This window comes from Setaria italica, chromosome III (assembly GCF_000263155.2).
Source record: "Setaria italica strain Yugu1 chromosome III, Setaria_italica_v2.0, whole genome shotgun sequence".
Taxonomy (NCBI): Eukaryota; Viridiplantae; Streptophyta; class Magnoliopsida; order Poales; family Poaceae; genus Setaria; species Setaria italica.
The window spans coordinates 1,605,274-1,620,967 of NC_028452.1; the positions used below are offsets into that span (position 1 = coordinate 1,605,274).

The 15,694-nt window shown below is 50.7% G+C and overlaps 3 protein-coding genes across 3 annotated transcripts; 1 reads left to right on the forward strand and 2 right to left on the reverse strand.

Annotated features, from left to right (window-relative positions):
• Window positions 1-1,662: 1,662 nt before the first annotated feature.
• On the reverse strand, window positions 1,663-2,654 carry LOC101776714 (auxin-responsive protein SAUR19). The gene has a single exon (XM_004960126.3). It carries the CDS (start codon window positions 2,528-2,530, stop codon window positions 2,096-2,098), a length of 435 nt encoding a protein of 144 aa, XP_004960183.1. The 5' UTR covers window positions 2,531-2,654; the 3' UTR covers window positions 1,663-2,095.
• Window positions 2,655-6,734: 4,080 nt separating this feature from the next.
• Window positions 6,735-9,463, forward strand: LOC101753645. Its single transcript, XM_022824983.1, has 9 exons — window positions 6,735-7,053; window positions 7,158-7,262; window positions 7,360-7,517; window positions 7,901-8,172; window positions 8,266-8,391; window positions 8,775-8,895; window positions 8,990-9,016; window positions 9,147-9,224; window positions 9,326-9,463. The coding sequence occupies exons 1-9, from the start codon at window positions 6,819-6,821 to the stop codon at window positions 9,461-9,463; spliced, it is 1,260 nt and encodes a 419-aa protein (XP_022680718.1). The 5' UTR covers window positions 6,735-6,818.
• A 498-nt stretch (window positions 9,464-9,961) lies between these two features.
• LOC101777126 (flavanone 3-dioxygenase 1) lies at window positions 9,962-11,581 on the reverse strand. Its single transcript, XM_004960127.2, has 3 exons — window positions 11,143-11,581; window positions 10,519-10,947; window positions 9,962-10,437 (listed from the first exon to the last, which is right to left on the reverse strand). The coding sequence occupies exons 1-3, from the start codon at window positions 11,515-11,517 to the stop codon at window positions 10,099-10,101; spliced, it is 1,143 nt and encodes a 380-aa protein (XP_004960184.1). The 5' UTR covers window positions 11,518-11,581; the 3' UTR covers window positions 9,962-10,098.
• Between the last annotated feature and the right edge of the window lie 4,113 nt (window positions 11,582-15,694).

Genomic DNA, 15,694 nt, shown 5'->3' on the forward strand with positions numbered 1-15,694 from the left:
GTCGCTGGTGGCGGCCACGCGCGGGGTGAATTCCGTGGCGCTCGCCTGGCGACGCCAGGGACCAGCTCGTCGTCGTCGGCGACGGCGTCGATTCCCATGTGCCTCGCCAGCGCGCTGCGCAAGAAGGTCGGGCCCGCGGAGATCGTGCAGGTCGCCGCCGAGGCCAAGAAGGAGGGCGGCGGCGACAAGAAGCCCCCCGCAGCCGCCGCCGCCGTGCCCCTGCCCCCGTACGTGCCGAGCGCGTGGTACTACCAGTACCCGCCGCCGCAGCAGCCGCTGAGCTTCGTATACGAGCCACCGGGGACGGGGACGCGCATGCACATGCCGTTTGTTCTGTTTCACTACTACTCGCGTGCATCTGATGCTACGGATTTTGGAGGCAGTACCTGGCATCATGTGGATTTTAATCAGAATGGCAGTGTCAGGCAGGGTCCTATGTGTTGTGTTCTGAAGAGAGCTGATACATCTGTGAGACATCACTCGAGATTTGTCGGGCACATGAGCTTTAGCCTGCTTCTGCTAGATACGAGCACAGTCATCTCAAGTTGGATAGGCTAGTCATGGCCTGAACATGAGCTATAGCCACGTCAAGGGATTAGATTTTTAGCGTTGCTACATCTAGCCTTGCTCGTTGAGGTCAGTCGATCTCGACAAAATTTGTTAAATTCTCATTCAGTAAATCTACTAAATCTATATTAGAATTCAAGAAAAATCCTATCAACTAATAAACCTGACCCCAATAAGCTGATGTTTCCGACTGGATCCGCGCCCTATCAAAACATGTTCACTATAGTTTATTTAGGCCCCGTTTGGATCATTGGAATTGAATTCCATCCTAATAATTATAATTTAGACACAAATTAATTAAGCTAATATAATTGTATGTGGAATATAGTTGTATATTATAGTTGGTGATATGGGAGAGATACTTGTATGCTGCACTTCTACTATAGAGAAGCGAGTCTAAGAGCGTGCTATAAGAATTGAATTCCATTCTAATAACCATAATCTATAGAATCAATTTCCATCTTCCACCCCATGAATTTAAGATAGGCTTATATCTAAACTTTGGAAAGTTGTGGAATGCCACATTCCAACATAAATTAGCCTACTCCATTAAATAGATTCCAATTCCTTGGACCCAAACGGGGCCTTAGTGTAAATTTGTTCAAATTTATATTATTTGGATTTGATTGGCCTCCGATCCCTCTTGTTCTAATCCTGTCTCGGTCTCTAGTGCTGTCCACCCAAATCATGGACTGAATCAGGTCGATCCTGCATTCCTGCCTGTCCCTACTTCTCGTTGCAAAAACCCGAAACACGTGATGACCTGATTTCTGAAAATGTCCAGATCATTTGCTGCTAGTCATCGTGTACCCCGTATGCTACGAAGTATTCATGCGCATCGCCATTAAAGTTTGCAGTTTGCAACTTTTACTACTGCAGCAATTGTACCTGACGCGATGATGTACCGACAGTGTACTATTTTTTTTGTTCTTTTGTGCCTGGTAATTGGTACTAACGTATGCAAATCGCGACAAATGACAGCTGCTAGCGTACACAATTAGAGGTGATACAATTTAATGGTCAATCACATCCGTTGTCCATTGACGACGACAGGTGGCAGTGCCACATCAGTATCACGAACACATGCATGACAAACCAGGACAAAATAGTTGTACAGGGAACAAATTTTTCTTTATTCCTGAATTCATTACAGAGAACAGGTATCCCTAAATTTCTACTGCAATTCTAGCTAAATCCATACAGCTAGCTGCGTTAATAGTGTCCGTGGCCTCCCCAGTTGCCCCGCGGCCGTCGCCGTTGGGGCGCCGCCTTGACGTTCGTAGAGCACGGGATGACCCCCAGCGCTTGCCATGCCGCCTGTGGCCGGGCGTTCGCCTTTTCTCCTCGAGCTGGTGGCCGCTGCCGGCGAGTTGCATGCGAGTTCGTTCTTGCAGTCTTGCAGGTTGCCGAACGAATCAGCACTTCAGCAGCAATCTCATTGCTCACCAATGGACTGATCGACCTGACCAATGGCCTATGTACGGAGTCTTGATTCAGCTGGCAGGGCGATGACGGACGGATCGATCAATCAACAGGCGAGCTTCTCCACGGCCATCCCCTGCAGCAGCGGCCGGGCGTCGCCGCGCCCGCGTCGCACGGCCGGCCCGCAGCAGCATGAGGAGCGCGAGGACGACGACGAAGACACGCGGTGGAGGACGTCGAGGAAGTGGTCCTCGTCGCAGGGGAGCGCGATGGGCCCGGGGGCCGCCGGGAAGCCGTACTCCTCCTCCGCCTGCCGCAGCAGGTCCCGGAACGTCGGGTGGCTGAGGTGCGCCAGCTGCACCACGAACCGCCTCGAGCCGCACCCGCCGCCTTCCACGCACACCGCCACGTGCCCCGCCGGCACCGCGGCGCCGGAGCGCGAGGAGGAGGCCTCCGTTGCGGCGGTGGCGCGGGACCGCCACCGGCGCACGGTGCGGCGCAGCCAGACGAGCGACGGGATCGTGATCACGACCTTGCACATGCTTGACTCGGCGATCGAACTGGATCGGAAGCCGCGATGGAAACGGAGTGGACGAGGAGAGACTAGTGGGTTTGCTCTTGGGAGTTGGCTGGCGCTCGCTTGCTTGCAGTTGCAGCCGAGTTGTTTGTGTGTGGTGGGTGCAGGAGCTGGGCGGGACGGGGCGGCCATATATAGCCGTGGGGCGCCGGGCATCGGCAACAGGAGTTGGCAGAAAATGCAGGGGATGACATGGCGGTGCGTCGTTTTTGGTGTGTGGAGGCTGTGCGCCTGTGCCGTGCCGTGCCGGTCGTGCGTGCACCGCACCGGGACAACGCGCGCTGTGCTTCTGCTTCCCAGTTGAGGCCGGCGGCGCTGTGATGTGATGTGCTGCGGCGGCGGTAACTGGTAAGCGGTTTCTGTCGTTTCTGGAAGCAGCTAGTTGTCTACTGGTGGCTGAAAGTGAAGTAGGGAGAGCTGCGAGTCTGTGACAGTTGGGATGTGTTACAGTTCTTCAGAGGTTACACATGTCCTTTTCTTTTGTTTGAATCACTCTCTAGTAGACTTCATCTCGGCAGGACCAGGACATATGTTTGCGTGAAGATTTCTGGTCTGATTCCTACCATTTTGGGGACGATGCCCCCACAATGGACGAATGAAATGCTGGAGGAGTGCCGGTTTGTGAGAACCAGCGGCACTGGCGACCACACGCTGGCGGGAACGCAGCGCGTCAAAAGGGGACGGCAATTTATGGCCAGTCAAGCGGATCTGACGAGTTTGGTCGCAGGAGTTCCCACTGAATATGCCTATAACGACTAGGCATGCTCCGTAATAGAGAGCAGGGGACACTGTGGATCCTTGTGTTGAATTGCATATTCTGCTATATATGTCTATGCATTCGCAGGCCAACACGAAGGCATGGGTGCAGATTCTCTTATTTCCAATTTAAACCCACACACCGTGACCCGTAGGAATTCTTGCCCCTGCCACTGATAGTGAAGGACCCTGTCTCACCGCATCGAAGTTATATTCTTCAAGATTTCATCCTGATGAATGCTACTGTACTACTCCCTCCGTTCCAAATTATAAGTCATTCCAACTTTCTTGGAGAGTCAAAGCATCTCAAGTTTAACCAAATTTATACAATAAAGTGCTAACATTCATGATATCAAATAGGTACCATTAGTTTCTTCATTAAATATATTTTCATAATATATCTATTCGGTGCCATAAACTTTTATGATTTTCTCTATAATTTTAGTCAAACATAAAAATGTTTGACTCTCCAAGAAAGTTGGAATGACTTATAATTTGGAACGGAGGGAGTATTATATACTAGTGCACCTTAATATTTGGAGCTTAAACAGAAGGGCTCCTTTGCTTTTTTTAGATTTCAGCCTACTTCAGGACAGACATCTGTATCAGATATCAGCTGATTCGCCTTGCTTGCCCCGAACTTCATCGCCGCGGCTACCAGACCAGTGACCACCAAACCGAGATCCCGCGAAGCGCGTATAGCTCACAGGCCGGGGCACCGGCACCGTACGTGTTGCATCTCCAGCCATGCCGCGATCAGATCAGCTGGCAGGCAAGATCGATCACTGCTCCAACTGGGCACGGCATCGTGCGCCTGTTCACCGCGCCGAACGCCGCAGCCTTCCAAAATCCAGGCAATCACGCTGTGCGCCAAGCAGAGACGTCACCCGGATCTACCGATAAATATGATGGATATCTATCTCTATCCGTACGTGCTGCAAACTTGCAATGCGTGATGGAATGCGGAAATCTACACATGCAGCATGCGTTTCCACGTGGACTTATGGATCGATGTGGCACGACGGGTGTTCTGCAATCGTACAGTCTGACCTGTATCTGACACTTTGTGACTTGTGAGTGACCACTGGTCACGACCATGCCCGGGCTACTCGCTGCCAGCTGAACTCGAGTCCACTGGAATCGAGCCAGGGTGAATTCACCACGAGGAAATCCTGTGGTAGTATGCAGCAGCGTGGACCATGTACTAGGTTGATCGCGTGGAACGAAGAGGAGAAGGGACCGAAGAACATGCGCTGTTCCGGCCGGGCCGTGCTGGTGGCCTTGAAGACATCGTCATCGCGGTGACCTCATTAGGCCGGTGATCGCTTGCCGGCCGGCCGGCTGAGTCAGGTGCATGTGATCCTAGTGCTAGCCTCCTAGGCTCATAGCTTGTAGCAGCTAGGACGGCCTCACGAGATCAGACCGTTGGGGCCTCGCCATCAGCAACATGTGTGTTGCGGCTGAGACTTGAGACGAGGCAGCTCAGTACACATGCCCGATCCCGCCGCCTCTCTCCATCAGCTTGGGTCCTTGTGATCGGAGCCAACGGATTGCAAGAAACCAGTGCGAGCTCGTTCGTTGGGCTCACGGTTTCCGGGGGACGAAGGCACGACACGATCGCCCACACTCTTGGGGGACACCCCAACTCGCCCAAGTTGGAAACAAAAGCTGTCGTGGCACGTTCCCAACGCATCAGCTGCCGCCAGCCCGCCACTGATCTCCCTCTGCTAGTTGCCGCCTTATCCGAGCAATGATAACCCGTGAAATTAGCGGCCTGCCTGCCAGCTTGTCAAACGTCGTTTACCACAACGCTTCTCCAACCTCCACCGATTTCATTTGTCGGACGAAAAGATCACCAGCGGTCCAGCTTTAATTTTGTGCATGGTCTGAGCATGCAGCCCGGAAGGTTTCGCCCTGGTTTCGGCGCGCACGCAGAGAAGCCGCCTCGTCGGGGGAGACTTGCCGCGGGCGCTATGCAGTATGCACGGACGGAAGAGCGCCACGGCATGGGAGGGTGCAAATGCAACGCGCCGAGCTCGCGGGCGCCTCCGTGCGATGGCTAGCCTGCGCGCGAGGGCACAGCACACGCGTCCGAGCCCCGAGCGACCGCGACGGCGCGCGTGCCTGTCCTGCGTCGCTTTCGCTTCCGGGGCGGCGCACGGCCCTGGCGACGGAACCTGTGTGCGTGCCTGCTGCCGGTTTTGCGGCGTGCGCGCGCGTGCCCCGTGCACGCACGGGGGAGTAGTGACTGGGACTGCTTGCATTGCACTGTCCCTTCTCTCTTTTTACTGTTGTTCTCGTGTCTTGCTGAGAGGCGCACAGTTAAATTAATATCTTACCCGGAGCGGCCGGTGTGGCTGCAGTAGTGCATGTTGTTCCTGTGAGCCTCTCTCAAAGTGGGAGCAAACTTCAAGTGTTTTTCGTTGGTTGCATTGGTGCGCATGCAAATTTGACCCGTGTTATTTTTAAGAGCTGCGTATCTTTGTATTAAGAAGATAATAAAAATTTTGTTACAACGCGAGGCTACTGGACGCACGCACATGGAAAACATCGTAGATTGTTACATGAATGAAACAAAAACAACCGTATATCCTACTCGCAACAAAGGGAAACAGGCTCATATCAAATTTCCTGATGCCGGCCAACTGAAGACAGCGATGTACTTGGCGCCCGCCGCGCTCCAGAAATTGGCCTCGTCAGCAATGTCGCGAACTAGCTCTGTAGGATTTTTCTCTGCCGCTCTTTGGAAGACACGTGTTATGAATGACGATACGCCCATAAGCAAAATTGCCTCGGAAGGTAATATGCCAACACCATACTTCGCGTTGATCTCGTGCTCGTATCAATCCTCAAACTGCACATGTAACCTACGTACCGAACGCACTCGCTGCACGCAGCAAATTAGCAAGTGCGCACGAATTGACAGGCACAGAGCCAGACCACCAGGAGGAGGAGGAGGTTGCACGCTGACCTGACATCGAACGCTCCGCACGCCACCATGTCCGGGCGTTTGAGGCCGAGAGGTTGGGCTGGCTGTGTAGAGGCCTTGGCGAGCTCTCAAGCCCTATCGCCATCCAGGCCCATTGTATCGTAGCGTGCATAAACTGTGTCTGGGCCACCTCTCAAAAGAAAAACTGTGTCTGGGCCAGAGTTCTGAACAGTTTGAGAACGAACGATTCGAAGCCGAGAGGAAAACCCCAACGAAAGCCAAGCGCCGCTCTCTGCCGTCGCTCCGATCGGCGCGGTGCATCGGTGATGGAGCCCGGACCAAGCACGGCGGCGACCAGCGACGACGACGAGCGAAGTCCACGCCGACCGGAGGAACAACAACAGAAGAGACGCCGCCTGTCAGACGGACGACCCGTTTCTCGGACCTGAAGAACCGGGTCCGGCAATGAAGACAAAGCCTTTCGAATCTAGGGAACAGACCGCGACGGGCACTCACGAGCCGTTTCAGAAGAAGGCAAAACAATCGGGTTGGTCACGGCCGGCGGGGATGCCGGATATCAAGGCGGTGGCGGCGAAGTTGCTGGACCGGAGCAGGAGGAAGGAGGTGGAGAGCCGGCAACGGGAGACGGCGGCGAGTTCAGCTGGAGGAGGTGCGTCATCTGCCATCGCCACCATCGTCGATCGGCCGCTCCCTATCCGCTTCCCGCCGTGGAATGCTTCGCTGGAAGATATGCACAAATGGAACCTGGAGCGCAGGAGGATCGACAAGCTCGTCGGAAAAGGTCACTTTCTTGCTCGATCCTACGATGCAGAACGAACTCTGAACTTATTCGTAGTGTGCCACTAACTATCGCTGCATCTCTCTGTTTCGTCTCTGTTTCTTCAGATCCTCGCACCAAGCTTCTTGAAAATCTTCCTACCCTGAGAAAGCCAAAGGATCCTGACACCCGCGACGCTGTGGCCAGCTCAAGAGACAAGAGGAGATGGTTCTGCACGTGGCACGCTCCATCGTCAGTGTTTCCTCGTCCATTGCAACCGGTAAAATTAATTGATGGCTGATGAACTTGCACCTGGTTAATTCATCCTAGCTCATGAAAATCAATCACGTCTGTTTCCAGATGGGAATTTCATTTGGCAATGCACTGGCATTGTTGTCGGTTGGGACGAGGCCAAGAAGTGCGCTAGAATATTGACTAATTATGACATTGCCAGCGACACTGGTGCATTGCTTGATCCCAAGCCCAAGGTACAAAGAAAGTTTTGCGGTGTTAAACTTCATGGAGAATGAGAGTACTTGTATCGAATAGCCAGCTAAGCTGCCTATTTTTCACTACATTTTAGCAAAGCAGTTTCTTGAGTTGAGCAGTTAGTGTTTTTTCAAAGTAATTGGAGAACTGATCATTTGGTGGTCTGTATATACTATATCCTTCTTGTTGCACACAATAGCAATACTTGCTTCAGGTTCGTACATTTATTTCTATGCAGGCACTTCATTGCAAAAAAAAAAGCTCAGGCAGAATTGTATCTTGCCATTGTTTATCTTTTGGGTTGTTTTGTACTCATGATGCTTTTCTGACCAATTCTCATGACTAGACTAATATGATAATTAATCAAATCTCTTCTTTTCAGATACATGTTCGCTTGCCAAATAAGATTGTCTCAGAGGGGCAACTTCTGTTCTTCAATAAACACTATAATATTGCTCTACTAGAGATCACGGCAGATTTTCTGTTACAGCTCCCTTCTTTTGGATCAAGCCCAAACTATGGTCAAGAGGTTTTTGTGTTGGCTAGGGACGAAGATTCGTTCTTGTTGGCTAGGCATGGGACAATCGTGTGGATAGATGAACCAGATTATTCGTCATGCAACTACCATATGTTTCTCAGCTGCGAACTCCCTGGGGTAATAACTATACAATTATGACCATATAATACGTTCTTACTTCATCGTTTATTTAGATGAGTGATATTTCTCTGATGCTGAATTGTAATGGTGGGGGCGGCAATTGACCATAACGGCAATGTTATAGGGATGGCATTCGATTGTTTCAAAGAATATCCTGCTATGCTTGTGTCCATCTCTACGATCCTCACATGCATTGAAATGTGGATGAAGTTTAGGTTTGTTAACCCTTTTTGTTCTTGCACAGTTGCTAACTTATTTTTCGCCTATAAGAATGTATGGAGCTACTCTGGACCGTGAGGTTCATGGAGCAGATCATTCTGCTCCTGCATCGTGTCAAGAATGATCTTAAACCTCTAGTGTTACAATGGCTAGATAGTTTACTGTAATCTGCTCCCCCTCCCCTCTTTTTCTGTAAGTATTCTTGTACATAACACCTCGCTTTTGATTAATGATGAAATGCTGTGGGGAACTCCCCCACAGTTTTACGGTAAAAAAAACAATGCATGGAGCTACTGTATTTGGCTTCGCATCAGAATGTTCAGTAGTGGACACCAGATCGATTTTCTAGAGCTGATTGGCTGATTTCAACTTATTTCAGTCGTATTGCTCGCCCCATTATGCAAGGTTTGCGCTTAAGGTCAGTGGAATTGTTGGATGTGTCAAGCAGAGAGGAGATATCTTATAGCTACAACATTAACAGTGGTTACATTGTTGATACGGTATGATTCGATTCATCCTGTATGTAAACTCTTCACTCTATATGTTGTCAGTTTTCAGTATATTCTTACGGAGCTACGGTTTTGATCTCTCTAGGTACGATTTAACTCTACTGCAGAGAAGGTTTGTTTCATTTGATGAGCTAGGTGTTCACCCTCTACCTAAGGTGGAAAAATATCTCTGCCTTTTATGTATATATTTCATCTAGATATAACTGTTGTTTACATCGTCATATATACTTTGTGCTGGGCAGTTGGAAGATCTTCTTCTCTCTCTTGGTTGGGAATTCCTAGAGAGGGGCTTTGGTGCAAGCACCGTGGTAGATTTTAAGGTATGCTTTCAAATTATATATTATTACATTAGAAAATGTTGGAACTTACGGTTAAATATTTGAAAAGAAGTATTGACACATATTGCTTTTGTTTCATGTAGCTTGAAGTTTATGATCCCATTGGACATATCACGAGAAGCATAATCTTGCCTGTAGGATTCTGTGACGCTCAGGTAAAATCTTTTATGGAAACTGTTCTAGCACTTCATAAACCTGCTTGCTTGCACAATGGCAACTAGAACCGTTGTAGTCAGTGGCACCAGCACTGATGTGCACACTTGGGCCTAGTTTTTTTTTTAGACAAAGACACTTGGGCCTAGTGAGGCCGAAGCGCCTGAGTTGCATGATGCCTTTGCATGTTCTACATACATTCTAGGAATATTTTGTGGATGTGCGTTGTTTCGTTAAAAGTTTGGTGTGGAATTATTTCAGAGAAACTGACTTTGGCATTCCAGGATTGACGAATGCGAATGACTTCATAAGGTGCTGCACACGTACAAGTTGAGTGGTGCGACTGCTTGGCTAATTCGTCATCCGTGGTCTTTAGCAGAGCTAGCTAGCTCTTATAGGCCTTTGTGGTGTTGGTAAACTTAAAGGAAGAGTTGAGCAGGTTGTAAAGAGGCCTTTAGGGAGATGAACTTTCATTGGTCTTGTGTCCATCTCAATTCCAGAGAAATGCACATCCAGAATTCAGACGAAGTTAAGTACACTCAGTCTGAAGTCTGAACAAGCACCACTTAGCAACTGTCCTGGTTTAACTTCAGGACCCATATTATTTCATATATCACTTAATTGTTCATTCCCATACGCTCATAGCTATATATCCTATATCAACCATACACACCAATAATCATAGATCAATGGATCGAACGCCTTAGGCAAGAATCTCATCGAGTGACTCGGGCTTGGGCACGGCGAACTCCTCGCTGGCGCTCTGCTGGGGCATCTGCACCTGCACCTGCTGCTTCTCGGCGGCCGCCCTGGCCTGCTTCTTGAGCTTGGCGAGCTCGATGTCGCGCGCCATCTTGCGCCGGTACATCTCGGCGAAGGTGATGGGCTCGTCCAGGATGGGCGCCTCCCCCTCCCGCACGGCCAGCGGGTACACCGTCGCGTCCGGCGCCGGGTTCTGGAACGTCGCGATCGACAGCCGGCTGCACTCCGAGTTCACCACCGCCTGGTGGTCGGCGTTCTTGAACCTGCCGTTGCTCAGGAACTGCACGCGTTCCGTTCACTTTACTTCATATATATAAGCACAAAGCACTAATAATCACAAGCTAACAGCTCGATGACATACGTGGCCGTGGTCACCGAGGTTGACGACGAAGGCGCCCTCGACGGGCTGCACGGTGATCCATGTCCGGCCGCCGTCGCGGGTGGCCTGGAGGCCGCCGACGAGGTCCTGCAGCAGCAGCGTGATGGTGCCGGGGTCGGTGTGGCGCTTGAGGCCCAGCGTGAGGTCCGGCTGCTGGCACCTGGGGTAGAAGTTGACCACCACCTTCTGGTCCATTTCCACGCAGGCCTCGGCGAGCGCCCCCGCCTCCAGGCCCATCGCCTCCGACAGCACGCCCAGGAGCTTGCAGGAGAGGCCCATGAGCTGCTCGCTGTACTGCTCCACCACCGCGCGCCACGCCGCCGGCTTGTCGGGCCACCGCGAGTAGTCGCGGGCCTTCACCGGGTACGAGAAGTAGGTGACGATCTCACGCCAGTCCTGCACCGCCTCCCCCTGCAGCACGAGTCGTGCTAATCTAGATTAGCGTTGCAGTAATCTGGCACACGCATCGATCTCTCCTGGCCACGCTTACTATGTGAATGAAGGTGTGTAAGCACGCATATACGTACAGGGCACACTAAGCATGCGTTGCGTGTCTGAATCACAGATGCATATTTTCACCATAGTTCTTGGAAGTAGCTAGAGTACCTGGAGGTGGCTGGAGACGATGAAGCCGCCCTTCTTGCCGCCGGACATGTCGAAACGGAGCTTCTCCTGTGGCGGCAGCGCGAAGAAGTCTCGCGCGAGGCGCGCCATCTCGGCGATGAGCGCGGCGTCCACGCCGTGGTCCACCACCTGGAAGATGCCCCAGTCCTCGCACGCCGCGGCCACGCGCGCGCGGATCTCGGCCCGCCTCTCGCCGCCGCCGATGCCGTCGAGCGAGATCACCGGCACCTCGTCGCTGAAGCTGTCGTGCGGCACCTTGGGGCGCTCGTCCTCCTCCCGCACGAACGACGGCGGCAGCGTCGACTCCGACGACGCCGTCGTCGGGAGGAACGGCGCCGCGCTGCTCGCCGGAGCCATCGTCGTCGTGGTACGCGCCGCCGCCTCTCGGTCAATAATGGTGCTCCGGAACGCGCTGGGCTGCTGCTCGTATCGTACGCCGTAGGCTGCTTGGGCTGCAGCTTTATATAGCAGCATAGCGTGGGTGGCTGCGCACTGCGCTGGAGTCGCGACGTGCAGCTAGCTAGCGCTGTGCAGCAGTACAGACGTACAGTTAAGATACTAGCTGCGAAGCCTACACGAGGAAAAAAAGAAGAGCGTATCTTAGAGCATTACATCAAACAATTTGGCCAGCCACTACAGAGATCACACATTTGGATTGGAACATAATCCAACTGCTAAGGTTGCAGCATCACAGTCTGAAGAAGAATTTAGGGGGTGTTTGGCAGTTTAGCCCCTGTCACATTAGATGTTTGGATACTAATTAGGAGTATTAAACATTGGCCCCTAGGCTAAATCGCGAGACTAATCTATTAAGCCTAATTAGTCCATGAGTTGACAATGTGGTGCTACAGTAACCATTCGCTAATGATGGATTAATTAGGCTTAATAGATTCGTCTCGCGATTTAGCCTAGGGGTTTTGCTATTATTTTTGTAATTAGCTTATGTTTAGTCCTCCTAATTAGCATCCAAACATCCGATGTGACAGGGCTAAAGTTTAGCACCTGTCTCCCAAACACCCCCTTAGTGAAGAGGAGGTTTGCGATGTCATCTCTGATATGGCTTTTGGAAAAGCTCCAAGGCCTGATGGTTACATAGGGGCCTTATTCAAGATAGCATGGAGCATCATCAAGCAGAATACTGCAATAAATTATTTCTACCTGCAGCATGGGCAGCACTTTGACCAGCTGAACAAAGCTCACACGGTGCTGATTCCAAAAAGTGCAGAAGCAAAGAATTTGAGTAGCTACTGTCCAATAAGCTTGACACACAGTGTTGTAAAAATTATCTCAAAGCTGCTGGCCAATAGATTATCCCCACACATGGGTGAACTAATTTCCAAAACCCAAAGTGCATTCATCAAGCGCAGGAGTATTCATGACAACTTCCTTTTCACCCAAAATCTGGTCAAGGCTCCGCACCGTGCAAAGAGAGCAACTTTATTTCTAAAGCTGGATATAAAGAAGGCATTTGATAGTGTCAGCTGGGATTACCTTATGGATGTGCTGCAGCAGATGGGTTTTAGGGTGAGATGGAGAAACTGGGTCACTACATTGCTGTCAATTGCAAGCACATCAATACTACTAAATGGATCAGGGGGCCATGGTTCAAGCATAGAACTAGTCTGCGTCAAGAGAATCCTCTAAGCCCACTTTTATTCGTACTAGCCATGGAACCACTCCAAAAAATGCTCACAATTGCAGCAAACGAAGGAATGCTATCACAAATTCAGAATAGGGCAGCCAGAGCAAGAATGAGAATGTATGCAGGTGATGTGGCTATTTTCCTAAATCCAAACAGTGAAGAGGTAAAGGTGGCCAGTGATATCTTGGAGGAGTTTGGCGTAGCATCAAGACTGATTACTAATAGAAATAAAAGTGCAGTGTATCCAATCCAATGTGATGGCCTTAATTTAGAAGAGATAATGGAAAGCTTCCAATGCCTAGTGAAGACTTTCCCTTGCACTTACCTAGGATTGCCACTACACACTAGAGCCCTACGAAGGGTGGATGTCCAACCCCTCATTGATAAAGTTGCAACAAGGCTCCCATCATGGAAAGGCTATCTACTGAATAAGGCAGGAAGGCTGATGATTGTCAACTCAGTGCTATCAGCAATACCTGTCTACTTCTTATCTGTGTTTGCACTGAAAAAGTGGGCAACCAAGAAACTGGACAAGATCAGAAGGAACTTCCTCTGGAAGGGGGCAACTGAGGCTAATGGGGGGCCCTGTCTGATCAGATGGGCCAAAGTAATAATATCTAAGAAGACTGGAGGTTAGGGTACTCTTGATCTGGAATTGTTTAGCAGGGCCTTAAGGCTGAGGTGGTTGTGGTACCAATGGAAAGACGCTGAACATCCTTGGGTGGGCATTGAAGCTCCTGCCAATGACTTGGATCTTCAGTTATTCAGAGCCGGCACAATTGTCAATATTGGAAATGGTCTCAAGGCTGAATTCTGGAACTCAACATGGTTGAATGGCAAGGCCTGAAGAGACCTTTCCCCCAATTTATACAACCTAGCTTCGTGAAAACACTGGAAAGTACATGAGGAGGTTGCTGATCATAATTGGACAAGAGGCTTACGGAGAATGACCACTGTGAATGAAATGTCTGAATTTGTGAATCTCTGGGACCTCATTCAGGGCATCAATTTCACTAACACTCCGGATGACATCGTGTGGAGATGGATAACAAATGGTGAATATAGTGCTAAGTCAGCCTATGCAATCCAATTCAATGGATCTTACTGTACTTTTGAAGCTCAGGCAGTTTGGAAGGCACATTGATAGCAAGGAATTGGCCATGCAACCGACTGTGTGCTCTTTGCCAAGGGACACCTGAATCGGCTGAACATCTCTAGATCCAATGCCCATATGCAATACAGGTCTGGCAGCTCATTCATATCTGGTCGAACAACTTGGTTCCACTGCCACCGATGGATTTTGGTCTTCAAGAGAGGTGGCGAATATCATTGCAGATGGTGAACAAGGAAAAAAAAGAAGAGCGGTCGCAGCTGTCCTAATTTACACGAGTTGGAACCTGTGGAAGGAAAGAAACAGACGCATTTTTGAGGGAATTCAGGTGACGCCACAAAGGGTTTTCGGACTGATCAAGGACAAAATTAGCATGCGTTAGAGAGCATGTGGAGCATTGACTATTACTTAGTTTAACGACGACAATGATGTATAACCTGAGTTTAGAGCGACAATGATGTATAACCTAAGTTTAGAGCTTAAGGATAACAATGTAATATCCTCCATGTAACCCTGAAAACTCCCTTCTCCTTAAATGATATGGCTGCCGTTTTAAGTTTAAAAAAAGAAGATACTAGCTGCGATTGGCTAGCATCCACGCTACCCAGGCACATCCGCTACGCATGCACATCCGCTGTGCATGCCGGCCGGCCGCCGAACTCCCCATCCTCAACTGCCGGCTCGTGACTGGGGTACGTACGTGTAGGTGTAGCTACCATTCCACATCGATCGGTATGAAGCCACAACAGGGTGCGGACGGACCCACGCATCGGTTGCCATCGGGTACGAGGTCGTCCCGGCCTCCCGGGCACGCAGCCAGCGAGCGCGCCGCGGGTGATCCGCCGTGCGTGAGCGGAGCCAGCGGTTTGGTGAGCGCGCGGCCGGCGCGGGCGTTTGAAGGGTAGGTAGGTGGAATGGGCGATGGTAGCACGCGTGATCCCACCAACCGGACCCGGTCTCGCGAGCCGTAGCGGAATTGGCCAGGGCCATCAGGTACAGTGAGACCTGACCACCGCCGGCTCCCAAACTCTTCCGGTAACGCTACCAGCATGTAGAGATTCGGATCCAGAGTTCAACACGTACTACGGCGAAATTAAAGGCCAAAGTTGACTACTCGAAAGTATGACGAGTTTAACACCAATGGAAACACATCTGAGCAACTATATATTATCTTGCTCAACATACACAGTAGCAGCTAATTCAACTTACAACAGAAGAAGAAGCTGGAATCAATGGAATCATCTGCCAGGCTTGCAATTGCAAGGACGTACGACGCGAACCGAGCGTAGCTCTAGGGCCGCACATGGCAAGTGGAACTAGCAAGCAGCCCAGGCTTCGCACGTTTTTGCTAAAGCCCACTGGCGTGATACAAACGTACGTGATTCGCGCGATGGACGGCTTGCCCCTTCTGCACGCGACACGATCGTGTTGTTGGTGATTAGCGCGAAGCACGAGGTCCGAAGCCACATAACCGCTACCGCAAGTTGAGGTCTCGCGTACGTCCCTGGAGCAGATCGTGTCTGATTGTCTCGTGGATCTGTGGATCCTTGGCCTTAGGTTCTGCGTGTGATTCGAAACAAAAAAAAAAGGACGTACGACAAGTTGCCAGCCATCGGAAGACAAATTCAGCGGTACGACAAAAAGCTGGAATTATCTTCCACCAAAATTTCAACCCGGTCACGAGCCATAGCAGATTTCGACAGGGCCTCCACCAAAATTTCAACCCGGTGACGAACCGTACTTCGCCAGGCCCGTCAGGAGATACAGTACTGCTGCGGTGC